The sequence below is a fragment of the Aythya fuligula genome, chromosome 4 (genome assembly GCF_009819795.1).
Source record: "Aythya fuligula isolate bAytFul2 chromosome 4, bAytFul2.pri, whole genome shotgun sequence".
NCBI classification, from domain to species: domain Eukaryota; kingdom Metazoa; phylum Chordata; class Aves; order Anseriformes; family Anatidae; genus Aythya; species Aythya fuligula.
The window spans coordinates 43623695-43642427 of NC_045562.1; the positions used below are offsets into that span (position 1 = coordinate 43623695).

General features: G+C 37.4%; 1 protein-coding gene across 1 annotated transcript; it reads left to right on the forward strand.

Moving 5' to 3' along the window:
- The first annotated feature begins 26 nt into the window (after positions 1 to 26).
- On the forward strand, positions 27 to 18718 carry BBS7 (Bardet-Biedl syndrome 7). Its single transcript, XM_032187386.1, has 19 exons — positions 27 to 82; positions 183 to 248; positions 326 to 388; positions 976 to 1151; positions 1779 to 1965; positions 2572 to 2644; positions 4145 to 4261; positions 5542 to 5672; positions 6435 to 6519; positions 8055 to 8157; positions 8367 to 8559; positions 10029 to 10103; positions 11164 to 11229; positions 13335 to 13474; positions 14471 to 14635; positions 15727 to 15836; positions 15921 to 16024; positions 17517 to 17640; positions 18511 to 18718. Exons 1-19 carry the CDS (start codon positions 47 to 49, stop codon positions 18645 to 18647), a joined length of 2151 nt encoding a protein of 716 aa, XP_032043277.1. The 5' UTR covers positions 27 to 46; the 3' UTR covers positions 18648 to 18718.
- Positions 18719 to 18733: the final 15 nt, after the last annotated feature.

The window sequence follows — 18733 nt, forward strand, 5'->3', positions numbered from 1 at the left end:
GGGCGGCGGCCGGCGCCATGTCGGGGGTTGCCGGGGTGACGGCGGCATGGAGCTGAGCCTGGCTCGCGTCGACTACCTGCAGGTAGGGCCGGGGGGCTGCCCCCTCACCCACCGACCGCCTGCGGGGGTCGGGGAGGTGAGGGGAGGGGACGGGAGGTGAGCGAGAGCCCCTGTGTTTGCAGGTGGGGGTGACGGCGCAGAAGACGATGCGGCTGCTCCCCGCCTCCGGCCGGGCGGCCACGCAGAAGGTAGCGGGGAGCGGGGGGCAGCGGTTTTGGGGGGCCGTGGGGGGGGTGAGGTGTAACGGTGTGCTCTGCTGCGCCAGGTGGTCGTCGGAGATCAGGACGGGGTCGTCACCTGCTTCGGCATGAAAAAGGGAGAGCCTGTGGTAAGTGTAAACGTGCCCGTTACGCGTACCTTTAACCCGCCTTACGTGGTGCCAGTTCAGTTCTTTTTCTCTTCTGTGACCCAAGGCTTAGCTTAATAAAAAATAAATAAATAAATAAATAAATAAAAATCCTCTTATTACATATATATTATTCCCCTATTGGGATTGGTAGCCAGATTGCAAAGACCTTACAGAAACAGGAAGAAATCCATATGTCCTCTGGAATAAGAGTGGAACACAGGAGGAGGAGAGAGCTTGTGGCTGTTTGTTTTTAAGGAAAACAAAACCAACAAAGTGCTTTTTACAGCCGCCAGCTGTCCTACAGTAGAGAAATGCTAACAATAAATTGTAATTTATTCCTTTCTACAGTTTTTTATGCTTCTTAACTTAGAAAGTGGTTCATTTCTTTGCAATGCCAAAGAGAAACACACAGATGATTTTTGTCTGTATATACTCAGCAGTATCCATAGTTTTGCCAGAAATTTTAAAGCAGTTTTATTACTCTTTTTGTTAAAAGATGTCCACAAATACAAAATTGTGATTGCTTTCCTTTTTTTTTTTTTTTTTTTTTTTTTTCTTTTTTATAGCCAGTGTTCAAAACACTGCCAGGCCAAAAAATTGCAAGATTGGAGTTGGGAGGAGCTCTTAATACGCCACAGGAGAAAATTTTTGTGGCTACGGGATCCGAAGTTAGAGGTTTCACAAAGAGAGGGAAGCAGTTCCTTTCCTTTGAAACTAACCTCACTGAAAATATCAAAGCTATGTATGTATAATATTTTGTGTTTGTTTCATACCTGTAGCAGATTGTCAGCTTACAGTTTTATGATGTTTTTTAACCATATTGTGTACATGTAGGTAATACTACATGTCAGTCCAGCTTTAGCTTGTGCCTTGACATGAAGGAAGGAATTTAGAAAATTATTGTTAAGCTGAAAAAGGTTATGCAGGCTTGGAACCGTTCTAGAGGCCCTCTAATCGGTGCAAATGTAGATGAGCGTAGCTGGGGTTATTGGATTTGTGTATTATGGCCCTGTACCCTTGCTGTAGAAGACCAGGAGCTACCTTTGTGGGTTTTTTTGTTTGTTTGTTTGTTTGATTCTTCGATCTTGATTTAAGATGCTTACCATATAATAAACAGATTAAGAAAAATTGATAAGAGTGTATTAATGACATCTCTGTAAAGATATTCTTAAGATTTTACACAAAGATAGAACATGCAATTTGAGAGCTATAGAAATTGCATAATCTTAGCGTTTGTAAGAAACTTTGTATTTTAATTGAAGTAGCTTGCAGGGCTCAAAGTGGTAGTGTGTGTGTATTACTATACCTAAAAGAACATCACTGCAAGTATTCTGGCAAAATGCTACAAGAAGTGTTTTCTTTTTCTCAGGCATATTTCAGGAGCAGACCTCTTTCTTTGTGCGAGCTATATCTATAACCATTACTGTGACTGCAAAGACAAACACTACTACCTCTCAGGAGATAAAATCAATGATGTTCTCTGCCTTCCTGTGGACAAAGTGAATTCCATTACACCAGTACTTGCATGTCAGGATAGACTCCTCAGAGTTTTACAGGTTAAAATACTTGCTTGTTTTTGTTTTATGTATTGATGCTGTATTACTGGATTAATTCTTACGGGAATCAGCATGGTTTAGATATAAATACATGCATGTTCCATCCTATTTGGCAGTGTTAGTATCTATAGTGCTGGTACTTTTTTATTTCTTTTTAATAGAAAATCATGACAGTAAACTTGCAAAATGAGGATTGATACAACTCTACTACGAATAGGCTTTGGAAGTCATTATGGTAGTAGTTAAAAAATGGGTCCATATTCCACTTTTACCTAAGAAGTGCTTACACAAGGGAATTAAATGTATTATTCATTGGAAACTCTTACTTGCAAATTACTTTTGTAGCAAGTCTGAGTGGTGTCAAGTGGTAACACAATTATTTCTTACTGACAGACATGCTTAGATTTTGTCATAATTTTTTTTTAATGGTAACATATATCAAGATCCAAAAAAAAAAAAAAAACCACTGTTTTATTTATATAAACTTTACTCTGCTTTGGCTTAGAAATGTCTTTCCCACAAGGAAATTAGTAAAAATGAAAAGTAGACATAAAACTGTTTTGCCTTTGTGTATTTTTACTTATTCAAGATAGTTCTCGTCTTTAGGGATCTGATTTACTGTATGAAGTAGAAGTTCCTGGACCACCTACTGTTCTTGCTTTAAACAATGGAAATGGAGGTAATGGAATTTTGTATGTACATTCTACTAAATAATGTTCTTTTAATGTGTTTTTGAGATTTAAAAGCTTCTATTTGTTAATGACATTTTTCCTGGGTTTTGAATTTGATTTTTAAAATGTAATAGAAAACTATGTGAGGCCATTTCTTACATATGTATTCTACCTATAGAACAAGATACAGGATAGTGTATCTATGTAGATCTATTCTGATCAGATTGGAATCTAGTTGTACTACAGAAATGTTGAACTACCAATAAGTCTTCAGGGAAAAAAAAAAAAAAGCTGAAGTTACTTGCATAACTTACTCCTATTTGGAAAAGTGGGGGACCAAACCCACTTCTAATAATAGTATTGACTTTTTTTGTTGTTGTTCATGTAATAGAAAAGGTTCATACGTGGAAAATAGGATGAAAAGTGTGTTGACGGTAACAGAAATCCTGAATTTGAAGCTTCCTTTTTCGTGCAAAAGATCACTGTTTCTGAGCCAGAGTTGCAGTATTTCTACTCATTAGGCAAGAGGCTGAGAAAGGAGTAGTACAGTAGTTTTAGGTTGAGATGCTGGCAAAATTGCTGTGGAGGTTTGGAAGTAGGGATTACTTCTGTTTTTATCTGTTCTGATTTTGATTCTCGTATTGATACATATGTGCGTGTTTATTTATAAACATACACATAACAGATACACTCTCTATATACATGTATACATGGAATCATTCAGGCTGGAAAATGCCTTCAAGATCATCTGGTCCAACCAAAAACCAAAGCTTTGTCAGAGCTATTTAAAGAACATCTGTCTGAATCCAGTAGCGCATGGCTGTTTTAATTCTAAATGTTATTCATGTTTGATTGAAAGGCTCTTAGTGCAGCAGTGAGATGTAAGGTGATCCTCTTGTGTAAAGAGGAGAACTGGACTTCTGGGGTCCTGCCCAAGTGCTGGGATTGGGTTTCTTGTACATGTGGATTTTCACAACTAGAATCACTACCTCCATGTGTCCCTGGATGGATGAGAATATTGAGTAGAGCTTACATCAGCTGAGACTGTGGAAGGATCAGGCTTAAAATAGTTTGATCATCTTTTTTGGTAATCTGTTCTAACCTGATATAAATCGCTTTAGTGTGTTAATCTGGTGCTTAATTTAGTTTCCGTTAGGTTATTTGACAATGTTCAGATCTAGTTTTGGAAAATAGTTCTTATTTGGTTAAGTCTTGGGACAACATTCATGATTAGATGTGTGCTCTGAGTGAGCTACTTCTCTTCTGTAAAGGCAATTAAATAGTCTGTTGTTCCTTAAATTTAAAGTATTGGATTATGAATGTTTTTTAGGCAGAACTCCAGTACAGGGGCATCATTTCTTTTAAAGCCTGACAATTCTGTTACACCATACTAATATTATTTTCTTTTTTCCCCATATGGGATGCAGAGTATAACTACATGATATTTTCAAACCTTTTAAATAGGTGTGCTTAATTGTATTGATTCTAAATTTGACTTATGATTTTAGGTGATTCTGGAGAAGAAATTGTATATGGAACTTCTGATGGTAAACTAGGTCTTACCCAGATTACTGGTTCTGCTCCTGTGCATAAGTGGGAAATAGGAAATGAAAAAAAGAGAGGAGGTATGTTTCTCAGGTTTCTCAGCAGGTATGTTTTCAGGCACAGCTGGGGCTTTATTACAATATAATAATCAGGAAATATATTATATAGGTCTTTAGGAGATATATTATAATTTTGTTGATATGTAATATTAATGAATAAACTCTCATTTTTCTGATAATCTTATAAATAATTCTAATCATTTTGTCTTGCATTGAGTTTTCTGTACTTCAGTATATTTTTATTTCTACAGTAAAATTATGAAGTGTCCTTTGTAAAACAGTTCATTTGTATGATCACTTGAGGTTTTTATAATTTTGGTGACTATTTTGAATCCTAATATACCTGCCATATTTTTTCAGATATTCAGTGGCCTTAGAAGTCCCTTCAAAATTCAATGTTAGCATCTTCTCTGGAAGACGTCCAAAAAAAAAAAAAAGCCATTATTAGGGTTTTTGTCTGAAGATGGAATAAGGCTCTCTTCACAGCTCCATAATGTGATGTAACTTGTTAGGGCATAGTACAATATTTTCCCTATTTTAGCCTTGATATGCTGCTTTTGCAGCGTGTGTTACTACTTACTCCTTTATAAAGGAGAAGAAGAGGGATAGATGTTTTTTCTTAAATTTAGTGATCTCATGAAAGATATTGCTAACCTGTTTTCTTGAAATATCTCTTAGTATGTCCTTGCTCTTCATATGAAACGAGTCATAAAAGTTAAATTCCATCTCAGTTTTTGTACAAAATCTCGTGCTGCGTTCTTCTTCCAGACCCTATCTTTGTGTCCAGTCCAGCCATGATTAGTTCTTGTTGTAATGGCCTGCTTGTGGGTTTTTCCACTAAGATGACATGTAGCAGCACAAACTTGACCTGTGTCCACGCAGGCCTGATCCCTGTGTTTGTCTCGTCAGCCAGAATTATTAGAATCACAGCAGTCCATTTACGAGGGACTTTCTGTCAGCTGTAGGAGACTGACTGATTGCTGCTTCAGCTAGCAAAGTTGGGCAGAGAAATACTGAATCCGGAGAAAATTTGAAAGTGGGGTGCGAAACCCTTCAGAAGTGAGCTGTTTGAACAGTAGAAGGGAGTGTGTTCATTGCTTCTCACGGGGGAACCGTAGTAGTTTTGGTTGCCTTAAAACCCACTTCATTATCATGAACCTCAGGCACTTCAGCCCTCTAGTGGACCCTTTCAGAAATAGCATCGATAAAGCCAACCAAGAATTTCTGTGTAGTTCAGCCGGGATGTTACTGTGTAGTAAACAATTAAAGCAAAATAAACACTTTGTTTCCTTTTCCATTAGGTATCCTGTGTATTGATAGTTTTGACATTGTGGGAGATGGAGTTAAAGAATTGCTTATTGGGCGAGATGATGGAATGCTGGAAATCTACAGCTTTGAGAGTGTAGATGAGCCTGTCCTTCGATATGATTATGTAAGCCCACATTCATTATTCTCTTCTTTGCTGGAAAAATTAATTTCAAAACTGTGTTTCAAAGCTTCAAATATTTACAAGATTACTACTGCTAAAATGTATTTTTTTGGTTTTTGCTTTTTAATTTGATATGCTCTGTAATGCTGATAGCACAAACTTTGTAGCACTATGCTAATATTTAAGAAACAGAAATGGAATTGCAGAAATGAATTGCAGCAAAAATCAGATTAGTGTGGAGGATATGTTAAAGCTCTGGTTCTCCTAACTGCTGAAGCTATTGAGTGAAACCTAATATGGTGCTTCTCTCTCAAGGGAAAAAGAGCAACACCATATTGCATGTGGTCTGTTTTGCTTATAAAATAGTAAGGTGTTAGTTGTTAGGACTTTACTAAGCATCATTTCTTTGGTTTGAATTGCTGAAATACTGGATTTGATCCACAGTGATGACTTCAGCCTTCAGTCAGACTGCTAATTCATGCTGCAAAGATAGTGTCCATCAGGGTTTTGCTTTAACCTATCTTTTACTGTCTGTGTCATGCAGGGTACAATCAGAATGCATTTCTTAAAACATCTAGATTTATCTGTAATAGTTATCAGTTAGCGTACTCCTTTGTGGATCTAGATACTCTGCATCAATGTAGGTATTTTGCGGTGCAGCTAAAAGGAGGAGAGAAGCCTTTAAAGTTCCCACAAAAAAAAACCCACAAACTTCTAAATCAAGTGCAGTGATATTTCTCTCTGCTTGAATGTATTTATTTGAAGGCTTTATCAGAGAGCATTGCGTCAGTCCAGGGTGGCTGTGTAGGAAAAGATGGGTATGATGAAGTTTTAGCATCCACATATTCAGGTAAGCTTCATATCATTTACTCCAATAAGATTTGGATTTGGTGATGTGGTAAAAATAAAGTAAGCTGTGTCATTAGTGCAGCTCCTGTCTCAAAATTCTGACCTGGTAGGAACCGGGATAATGTGTTGTTGGAAAGATCTCTCTGATTTTAATATTTACACTTCAAAAAATGTTTCCTCCACTTGAAATATATTTCAAGATATTTATGTATTCTACACTGTAACACAGTGATTCATTATTCTCTAGTGTAGACTGCTCCTATGATGACATAAATGTCGTATGTCCAAAGGAATTTTTTTTTTGTGGTATTAAAAATGTTGATAGATACGCTTTTTTTTTTTTTTTTTTTTTAAATCTGTCATCATTTTCCATTCTTGTCAGCTTTTTGGGGCTCTGCATAGGATTGATTTTGCTTTTAGTAGAAAGTAGAGCTTCTACAGGTGAGGCTTTTCAGCAGCCCCTCCCAACTATCGGCCTGTCAGAGGCCATAATTAACCAACTACAGACGTCAGCTGCTGGGAGCCAAAATACTCAGTTCCCTGACTTTAGTTATCTTCAGGGCTAAAAAAATAGCCTACTGAAACCTCTCAAATTCAAAATGATGTATTGTGCTAAGATACAAAAAACTTGAATACCATTAATTTTCTATAAATGACTGAGAATTGTATTTTAATAGTCTAAGTAGGATCAAAAGGTGTTTCTATGTGACCTGGTATGGATTGTTTTGGTATGAGAGGCTGCAGCAATATCGTGGCTGAAGTCCTTGGTGGCTTATCTAGTGCCTGTGGGAATGCTCTAAAAATCTATCAATCACAGAAGAAAAACCCAGTGCTCACCTCTGGGTTTTCAGTGTTAGGCTTTCTTGTTACTTAAACTGGATAGCTAAGAACTGTGGACATATCAGCTTTTAGGGTGGGTTTTATAATAAAGCTGTCTCTCTGTATTCATTAGAGTAGGTAACTGGAGCTAGAAACACCTACATGTATTTAATCAAGTCAGCATATCGTATCTGAGCTGTTAGGACATAGGCAACTAATTTTTGCTTTTGTAAGTATGTGTAGTTAAGAAACTTTTTTTTTTTTTTTCACTTCAACCAGCAGCATTCTATCTCAAAATGCACTGTGCAATACGTAGTTTGCTGTGTTCACATTGCACATTTTTTTTTTTTTTTTTTTTTTTTTTGTTTTATTTTCAACAATAATACTGATTAGCAATAGCAAATTATTCAAGGTATTAGAGAAGGCTTTTTCAGAGGTGGGAAAAATGAAACTTTAAAAATAAAAACTGCTATGGAGGTATTTACTGCTCAAAGTACTTCCTGAAAAATGATAAGTTATGCTTTCCAATTTGTAAATTAAGACTGACCATAAAATTCTTTGCTCATTGTCTAGATTAATCCCCCAAAACAGGGTAAAATTAAATCTTGATTCTCTCTACCTAGTGTCAGAGACGAAAATCACTCTACATGTACAAAAACTAAGTGTAGATTTTTCTTTATAGCATAAAAGGAATATAAATTTCTTATATTGGTTTAGGCTGGCTGACAGGACTGACTACAGAACCTGTCCATAGAGAAGGTGGATCAGGTGAAGAACTAAAATTAAGTCAAGAAATGCAGAGCAAGATTTCATCCTTAAGGTAACTTCACTAGAAATAAACTTAGATGTTATGTAGTCTGTTTTGTCTGCGATGTTATGCATGTGGAAGGGGAGTTACCAGTCACTCTGCTTGGAAAATAGTGGACAGAAAAGAAACGTGGTTGCCTTGCAAGCATAATATACTTAATTTCTATTGTAGCTCTTATTGCTAATTTTTTGAAGAAATTATACCTGATTACTCTTTTCTAGGAATGAACTGGAACACTTACAGATGAAAGTACTTCAGGAACGTGAAAAGTACCAGCAGTCTTCTCAGTCCAGTACTGCTGTTTCTTCAGTACCCACATTTAGTGTGAACGATAAGTTTACATTAAATAAGGATGATGCTAGCTACAGTCTCATCTTGGAGGTGCAGACAGCTATTGATAATGTCCTAGTACAGGTGAGCATGTTTCTATTCTTGTTGGCTTTCTTGATCTATAAATAAAACAATCAGACTTCCTGGTTAAAAAGCCAGGTGATAATCGGTTAAGTATGTGTTTGTGTTTAACTATCTGAAGAGGTATAGGAGGGAATTGATGTGAATAGCCTTGCAGTCTTGAAGTAACTTGTATATTCTTGTTAAGGAACACATCTGACTTAAATCTTTAATGAACAGAACAACATAAATCTGCTAAAGTAGACCAAAACACATACAGTACTACCAGGTTTATATATGTAATTTTTGTGTTTACTCTTGCATGTCCCTTCTTGTTTAAATAGCAATTAGCTCTGTAACTCTTAAATGAAGGGTGCAGCTTCTCACTATCTTTTTAAGTACCTTCTGTAGTATAAAATTAGTTTTGAAATGGTGTGGGCCATTGTGGAACAGCATTTGATCTATATGTTACCTGTGACAAATATTTCTGGCAAGTCAAGTAGCTGTAACGAAACATCCTGCTGCTGCATCAGCTGAAATAAATGTTACCTTTGGTAGTTAGAAAGAATAATGAGACTGAATTAACTTCTTTTGGGATGTGCATGGAGAGAAACCTGCGAAAGAGGAATTTGTTAGGTGAAATGGCCATAACAAGTGTAAGAGAACTACTGTATGCATGTATTTTTAAGTTTTTAATTAAAAAAATAAAGTTACCAGAGCAATGCTAAACTACAACTAATTTGTAGGTCTATAATATCTGCAGTTTCCTTACCTAAGCAAGGAATAATGAAATTGTTTGATCTAGGCCTGAACTTATTATAGGTTTTAAAGCTTGGGGCTTTTTCTTTAAAGAAATAAAAAGTTCTGCCCAGTATTCTTCTGCTGTTGAAGAAGGCAATAAAACTGCTTATAATTTTTTTTAGGAAGTATGTTGTCTTTTTATCAGTATTTCCTGGCGCTTCTGTGAAGTTACAAGGCAGTACTGAATAAAGTAATTAATCATTTTTATAACTCTTCAATCGTATTTTCAAAACAGTGTTAGATTTTATTTTAATTCCAGTAAAAACATACCTAGATAAGAAGTGTTCTGTGTCAGAAGTATTAGTGTAAGTCAAAGGATTGTTAATAGTTATCTAACATGATCCTTCGTTTCCTGAATGAGCGCTGTAATCCCCTGGTGAAAACAGAGAAACACTTCAGTCCTGAGTATACTTCATGCATGTCTGAAAGATAAAGTTGCACATCTTATATTGACATTGCTGTAAGCCGCCCACACAAGAGTTCAGGACACAGCAAGAATAAGAGAAAGATCATCATGTTACTCTGGGATTAAATTTTCAGGAGTAAGCTGCATGTCTACTTAGCTTTTATCACTTGCATATAGATGATGAAACAATCACCCTTATTAAAATAACTGCTGACAGAGGATAAGTGCATTAGAAGCTATGCAGGAACTTAAGCTCTTCATTTTTCTTTCTTCATATGTTCTGCAGAGTGATGTCCCAATAGACTTGCTGGATGTGGATAAAAATTCTGCTGTTGTTAGCTTTAGCAGCTGTGATTCTGAGGTGAGTGAAACAAGAGAGATAACCATGTCTATATAAATGGTATGATGAACGATCTCAATACAGTATATGGAAAAGAGAATTTGTATTTATATGTTTGTAACTTAAAATACATGGAACAAAACCACTTATTTGGTAATTTGAGAGATCTTAATTTGATTAGAAATTCTGCAGAATTAGGTGTTTGTGGCAGGTCTTGACATAAGACAAAGCAAAATATGCATGAAGGGATGTGGGAGTGACTGCTGTTGCACTTTTTTCTGCCTACTTTGGAATCTTGAAGGCATGCTCAATGTTGTTCTCCAGTCTTTGTCATTTGTCAGTATCCTTTATGTTTATTTCAAAGCAATTTAGATGAAGATCATCATATTTTTTTAATTACTGTATCACGTAAAAAAACACTTTAAAGCATGAAAATTTTGCTGTGAAAAGAGTTGTGTGTTTGAGTGAATTTTTAATATAATTATAAACTAAATTACTTATGGAATTGTGTATGATGCTTCTTTGGGGAGAGGAGGCAAGCTGGGAATTGAGAAACTACCTTGGTATTATGAAAAATCTTTCCTGACGTCTTCAGTAATGGTCCGCTGAAGTGTTCTAGTTTTAAGAACTGAATTTGCACATCATTGCTCTACACCAGAGCTTTCAGAAATCAAATTTTTATTTTAAGTTTCTTGTCATTCAGTTTAGCTTTTTATTTATTTATTTTCCATTGTGCTTTCTTATTGATCGTTAGTTTTTGGATGTTGGGCTAATACTGCAGATGAGTGGTAAGGATGACAGATGCATTCTTCAGATGAGAAGTTTCTATCTGTATAATTTTCGTGGTAGTATTTAGGAATAAAAGAGACTTCAGATGATTTGTGTGTATACAGAGGAATTTTTGAAACTCTGTCACCATTAAAACTAATCGGAATTTTTTAAGGGAACTGAAGGTTACATTTTTCGCTTTTGACTTGTGTAAAATAGCTGTGCATAAATACCAAAACTTTACAGTACATCTTTGTTTATAATAGACCTGTTTTGTATGATCTTTCCTCTTTTTTCTTTTTTGTGTTCACAGCCCAATAGCAATTTTCTTCTTGCAACTTACCGATGCCAAGCAAATACTACGAGACTTGAACTTAAGGTAAAGTGCTCCAAAATGTTTTCCATAAGAAATTCTGCTGTGGGATGGAGAGATCTTCACCTGGATTGACTATTTAACCTGAGCAAATGATCTATCCAGTTTTTGCTGCTGCTTGTTTCCTGAGAAGTTTCTAGTCTGGTGCTACTATTCCTTTATATTTGCGTATAGAGTTTCTAAAGGCTTCTAAAAATGTATTACTTTAGAGGACAGCCTGAAATCTTTTGAGTGTCCCTAAAAGGAAAGCAGTTGGGAAATCCCCAGTAGTGAAAACACTTGATTCTGGAAACTGGGTGGGATTGAAAGTGGAGAAGTGTGGGAAGGAAAGCTCTGGCACTTTTTGTCCTCAGAAGTGTTTAAGGGAAGTTACACTGACGAGGGAATATAACCAGCACTTATATTTTGCAGAAGATGCAAATCCTGTAGTTCTGTGCTTATGCTAAAGGTATGTGAGTGTTGGGTTTCTTTTTGACAACACAACAAATTGAAACTTTTTTATGGCTTCCACTGGGGAAAATAAGAAAGAAAATTATGCTTAGTAAAGGTAATCCTCAAGGTGCGCATGGACTGTAGGTTTTCACTCCATGCACTCATCTGACTCTTCAGCCTCCTAATCTGAAGAGCATTTATGCAAAATCAGCAGTCTAAAGATTTTTAGAAATTCAAGCCTGTGTAAGAGGCATCAAATCTTGAAGAGTTCGTTTGGTTTTGTTGAGGTCACAATAACAGACCTAGTAGACAGAATTAAGGCACTTATTTTCTGGGTCCCTTTCTTAAGCAATGCCGTTGGGTGCTTTTTGACTCTGAGCAGGTCACTTTATCTGCCCATGTCTTCATTCTTTTAATTTAGGGGTATGACCCTGGCCACTTTTACTAGTAAAAATAGAAGCTGAAGAGTAAATGTCACAAGTTTAAAAAAAAAAAAAAAAAAAAAAAAAAAAAAAAAAGTTTGGTTACCTTCCCACTGAAAACTGTTATAAACTTGCTGCAATGTGTCGTCATAGTGCAGCCTGTTGTCAAAACACTGAAGTACCACTCTTGCACTTGGATCCTGTTGTGATGGATCCACTCTGCACGGGTTCTCCTGCCACCTCACCTCAGTACACTGTGGATGCCCAGGGAATTACTTACCCAGCACCTGCCACATAGTGTTTATTTTTATTTATTTATTTATTTTATTATTTCCCATATACACATAGAAGCAGTACAAGAACTTGGTTGTGATGATTTCATTTCCAAAAAGGACTCTCTTTACTAATGTATTTTTACTAAAACATATTGAGGTGGATGTCTCCCAGGTGACATAATCCAGGTTAGAAAACACACCTGTACTTGAACTCCACTCTGGTCTTCTGCTTGTGTAAAGCTGTTTCAGTAGCTCTTCTGTCTGGTTTCAGAGCTACCCAGATATATGGGATAGTATTTCTTGTTGACTCTGCCTGAGTTATTGGCAGGTGACAGACTTCTTTGTGCAGCCTGTGCAACTGGTCTCTGCACATAAGCAGTTGTTGCAGTGCTGCCTCTTCAGAGGTACAGAGAGTGCTTACTGTCTTGGATGTGTTTGCACATCCTGCTTAGTGGGTATTCTGAGAATTTAATTTAAATCTGGTTTCTTCGTTTTCCAAAACCAGCTCACGGGTAACTTTGATTGTTAGGATGAGATGTACGGTGTACAGACAATACCTTTAAATTCTGTTGACTCTTGAAATTTCTTCTATCTTATTCCTTAACAGCTATATGATTTTATTTTTTTTCTTAAAAAAAAAATAAAAGACAGGTAATAGTAATGGAGCCACTGAAGAATTAAAAACAAGTCACAGACTCCTTATTATAACTAACCAGAAATTAAGAAAATAAAACCTACTGCATTCAACTACTATGACAGCAATTCACTAGACACCACTTCGTCTAGTTTTAAAATGTTCTTGATCTGCTCTTTATATAGTGGCCCTATCAAGTAAATGTAGTAATCTATACATTCTTGAAGTACTGCAGAAAATCTACAAATTTTCTTTAATATGTTTTGAATAAGTAACAGTTTTCCAAATCTTGGTAAATCAATCTATTTTCTTTCATCCTTCTTGTGGTTTCTACTTTTTCCTCTTCAGATCCGATCAATTGAAGGACAGTATGGAACACTTCAGGCATACGTAACTCCAAGAATTCAACCCAAAACCTGCCAAGTTCATCAGTACCAAATTAAACCACTTTCACTTCATCAGAGAACTCATTCGATTGACCATGACAGGTATCTGCAAAGAGAAATTAATCCCTTTTTGTGTTGAAAAACTAACATGGTCCAGTCGAAACGCTTAACTCTGTACACATAAGTGTGTCGTTCCTAACCTACACTTTTGAGCCTGTATTGGATTTTATGGGTTTTATGGTTTGTTTTTTGTTTTTTTTTTTTTCAGGAAAAAAGAAATGCAGATTTAACAGGTTCCTGTTTTTCTTGCTGTTCTTAACCGGTTTTCAGATTATTTTTCACTTTGCTGACCTGGGCTGCAGTGCAGCCCCATGGATTAGTAGAGCTGAGGGCATGGTAGAAAGGAAACCCTCCTGTGATAGTAACCGCAATCTTTTCAGTTTCAGCCTCAGTCTCCCCTCCACCCCTTTCATGTAATTTTTTCTCATAGTTAATTTGACTGCAAAATTGAGCCAAGACTTTTCTTCCTTATCCTTGTGTTTGAAATCTACTAATTTATTCAATTTCTACTTGATTTCCCTATCAGTTAACATCTTGTATTGCTGCCAAGGTATTGCTTGCATTAGAACAAAACTGAAAGATCGAAGGACTGATACCAAATGCATTGACTTGAAATGCAAATGTGTTCTTGACATAAATGTTACATCTGTGGTTTACAGCATGGGAGACCGTTGAGGCTTAGTCATATTTTCTACGTTATTAGTTACTTATTTTTGATATAGGTTTCAGGTTTAACAGTTTGAAACGGGATATGCCAGAAGCTTCCAACTGGTTTCTTATCCAGTTCTGACATGCCTGCTGTGAGATAAAACCTGCGTGTACACACAGCTCTTAGTCCTGAAATACAGCAAAATGCCTGTATGTGCAACCTGTGCTACACAACTGCTTAGCAAGATTCCTGACTTCATGCCCTGTATTGAGTTAAGAGATAACCACTGGGAACTCAACTCTTCTCACGTATGGATTATCAATGCACTGACAATGCACATCCTTTGTAACTAATAGATTTTTTTATTTTTTACTTTCATGATGTCATAGACCGATGAACACACTGATGCTCAAAGGCCAGTTCAGTTTTGCTGAAATTCACTCTTGGGTTGTGTTTTGCTTGCCTGAAGTCCCTGAAAAGACTCCAGCTGGAGACAGCATCACATTTTATTTTCAGAACACCTTCCTGGGCACCCAGCTTGAAAGTTCTTACAGGTAAAATACAATTAATAAAGCACAATGTGTCTGTGCTTGGCTTTTTGTGTATTTCATTCTTGACCAGTCTGTGAGTACCATTTCGTGCACATGCTGCTGTTGCCCCCTCCAGCTCCAGCAAAACTATTTGTGAGAACAGGAATCTTTTGTAGAAACCGTCGTCATACATTACTGGGGTGAGCACTGTCCAGTAAGGTTGCGATCTTTAATAGGCTTCTCCTGAAGTTGCTCCAAACCCAAAATTGCCAGGGAGGAAAGGCAATTTCCAAAAAATATGTTTTTAGGATGATGTTTTTTTTTTTTTTTTTTTTAAATTTTGAAGAACATAAATGGTTTAGTGAAGTTGTTTTGTGATGCGTATTGTGTTTTTTTATACTAAGGAGCAGAAATAACTTGAAAGTCATTTAATATTCATGCAAACAAAAACATTAATAAGTATTTAGCTGAAAAATTATTTTTGCGACTTAGATTAGACTGATACTTCATGTGTTTAAGGCTAACGCTGTTCACAATTTGATTAGTTATATCTTCCTTCTGCAAATTATATACTTCTGCCTGGAAAGGGAGCTGCAAAGTGGGGAAAAAATAATTATTGTACTTAAATGGATTCCAGCCTGCATCCAGTTAATATGTGTATTGTTTACTTGTAACGTAGAAAGTTGTTGGGCAGTGGGCTTTAGGAGGGTGATATGTTTCTGATTGTTTTCTTCCTTTCTGATGTTGAAGCTTGCCATTTGTCTTCAAAGTATTGCAATGATAAAACTTGGGAGGAATTAATACCATCAGAAGTCTTACTTGTGTAACCTTAGTGCCATGTGTGAAAGATAAAACTGCTTTGTCTTTGTGCAAAGATACTGCTTTGTCTTGTGTCCTGAAGCAAATGACCTCCGAGAGGATTACAGTCTGAGTAGGAAAGAAAAGGCTAGTGTAGGTGTATACAGCCACCTAATGTATGGAGAGTCATTATGACCTCTGTAGAGGCTAATTAATATGAACATTCATTTGTAAATCTTACATCTTAATATAAGGACAAATCTAATGCATGTGTGTGCTTGTAAGTTTGTTCATGTGAAGTTTCTCTTCCTCTATAGAAAAGGTGAGGGATGTTTCAAGTCTGACAACATTTCTACAATATCCATCCTAAAAGATGTGCTTTCCAAAGAGGCTACGAAAAGGAAGATTAATCTCAACATATCGTATGGTAAAATTTGCTTAGGTGTTTTATTATCCTTGGTTTCATTTTATATTCTCAAAAATAATTTTATTTTTCTTGACTCCGTGCTAGATATAAATGAAGAATCCGTGAGGCACACATTAAAGCTCATCCACCCCAAATTAGAATATCAGCAGCTGTTGGCCAAGAAGGTTCACTTGATAGATGCTTTGAGAGTAAGTATCTGAACTTCTGTGGAAGGATTTTTGTGGGGATTATGTTGTCAGATATCAAGCTGTATAGCTAAAGTCAAATGCATGTCATATGGGTATCTGTTCTGTTTCTATTCCCAGGACATGTACTTTAATTATCTGGGAGACTGCCTTCTCAAAGTAAAACTCCAATTTATACCATATAACTAGTGAATAACACGTAAGATTACTGACTGATGTTGAGGATGCTTAAATCAGAGAGTAGAAGGCAGACAGCTTTGCCATCTAGCATTCTTTTTGCTTGTAGTTATTTTCCAGTTCCATTTTTGTCTCTCTTCACTAACCTTTAAAAGCGTGTGTGTTTTTTTTGCTTTAAGATCTGGAGGTGATCATTCACGCTAAATAAGTCTTCTTTGCTTTGTAATGTCATCCCAGTGTGTCATAATTTCTGAAGTTTCTCCATCTGCTTATTAATCTTTGCTTAATTCTGTCCTCAGTGATTAGTCTCTGGGAGGTACCACTTAGGCAGCTTGTTGGAGTTCTCCAGCAACCAGGATTTTATAGTCAGAAACTTGCTATCGTCTCTTTTGGTGTATTATTGGGTGTGGGTGTGAGAGAAAATGGACAACCAGTTATCTCTTGTCTTTCGGTGGAATCGGATACTAATTGTCAGAACACTTTAGTCAGTAGGAAAAAGGACTACCGATGATCATTGTGTGTATATTTATGTTATTATGGCTAAAGGTATTTTACTTAAGCTTGATTTGACCAAGTGGGAAGATAACAGAGAATTAATTTTTAATGCATGTTTTGTTTATGCAATAATAGTGAAGTTGAATGTCTTAGAGACAGTGTTTAGTGCTTGTAGTTTCTCTTTTAGTCAGCAAATCTTTTTTTGTCACTCATCTTTTGGATAATAGGCAGTAAAATAATCTAGTGCCTGATGAAAGCTATTATCCCAGTAGACTCGAGGTGCGTAGCCTTTAGTCTAGAAAAGAACGGCATTTTTGGGGGTGGTAGCAGGACTGCCCTATTGACCGTCTTAAATTGATCTGACAGTAGCTAGGGGCATTTTAGAAGAAGTCTTTAAAATCTCTTGCTCTCATGAGTTTGGTGATGCTTCCAGAGATTACTTTTACCTTTGGACTTTTAACACGTCACACATTCCAGGAATATACTTTGCCTAAAAATGAAGGCACGGTGCAGGCTTTGAGCCTTCAGTAGGTGTGATTCTGTAGGGGCAGAGCTGTGGAGCGATGCTGTGTTTGGGAGGAGCTGGAAGCTCTAATACATGGAATTTTGCAAATCTAGTGTATGAAATGACAAGTAACAGCTGGCATGTCATTAGAAGCCCTAAAAAATGAGGCTCTTTGAAAGTAACTCTTGCTAGTTTAGAAGGGGATTGTCTTGTTTCTGAAGTACTTCCTCTTGTCAAATCAAAGCTTTGTTTCTTTTTTACTTCTATGTTCTTATACTTAACTGCCTTTTGATTTTTATGATTTAAAATCTTTTCAAGGAATTACAAGTTCATGAGGGAAATGTGGACTTTCTGCTGCCAAAATACCGCAGTATTTTGGAAGAGGCGGATCAGCTGCTTGAGGAGTACAAGAAACAGCCTGCACATCTCGAGAGACTTTACGGTTTGTTGATCAGTTTGGCTTTTTGTTCTAAATGCAGATTAATGTCCAGAGAGCTCACTGCCCATTGCTGAAATAGTTATGAAGTCAGCATTAGTAGAATTGAAATAACTTGATAAGTGGGCTTACAAAGCTTAACTAAGGCTGCATGTTTGCACAATAATGAAATTCCAAAGTTAGAGGTAAGGCAGCAAAACACAGCATGTATTAGAACTGGTTGTTTTATGCCACTGTTAACTTGGAGGAACTCTCTAAAGTTCTTCAAGAGTTGTTCACCTGAGAATTACTGAATTGATTTGTTACTGTGAGCATAGTACTGAGAAGTGTGAGGATTATTTGCAAGAGGCTGTTACAGTTCCTACTGGGCAGCATTTTTAATGTGTGTGATGCTTGGCTTCTTGGACAGGATCAAGGGACAGGTGTGAGTCCAGGCTGGCATTATGAGTGTCCACAAGTTAAATGAGTGATGAAGGTCTGGGTGGCGAGGTGTTACAAAATAGCAGAAAGGCAGAACAACGCAGGTGGGATGGGAAGTGAGTGTGTTAGGAGAATACCAAATTTAGTGAAGGGAGTTGTGACCTGTTGTGGTGGTCTCCATGCAGCCTTCAGCTTAGGGAACCTCTGGCAGCTTCCTCTGGCAGCTGTAGGAAGCCTGTGTCTCTGGTGGGAATGCAGCCCTCATCGCGCACCCTGTGAGGTGGGCTCCTTCCTCAGGGTCTTGGATAATCAGAAATCCTGATTTGGGAATTAAGCTGTTTGGGGTTTGTTTAAAAGGCAATCATTGTTTTTAAAGTGATGTAGTTTGTGAGGCTGTTTCTGAAGCCCCGCTGAGGCCGGGGCAGGTGCCATGTCCCCCTGCCCGTCCCGTTGCAGGCATGATCACCGACCTCTTCATCGACAAGTTCAAGTTCAAAGGCACCAACGTGAAGACCAAGGTGCCGCTCCTGCTGGAGATGCTGGACGGCTGCGAGCAGGACGGCCTCATCGCCTTCTTCGAGGCGGCGGCCTAAGGGGCAGCGCGGCTCGGGGGCCGCCTCCCCCGGGCCAGCCCCATCCCACCCCTTCCCTTCCCCTTCCCCCCCCCTCCGCCATGAAG

Coding starts and splice junctions, on each gene's coding strand:
- BBS7 (XM_032187386.1), top strand. CDS start 47: ATGGAGCTGAGCCTGGCTCGCGTCGACTACCTGCAG. Junction 1,966..2,571: donor GACTCCTCAGAGTTTTACAG/GTTAAAATACTT, acceptor TCTCGTCTTTAG/GGATCTGATTTACTGTATGA. Junction 11,230..13,334: donor CTACGAGACTTGAACTTAAG/GTAAAGTGCTCC, acceptor TTTCCTCTTCAG/ATCCGATCAATTGAAGGACA.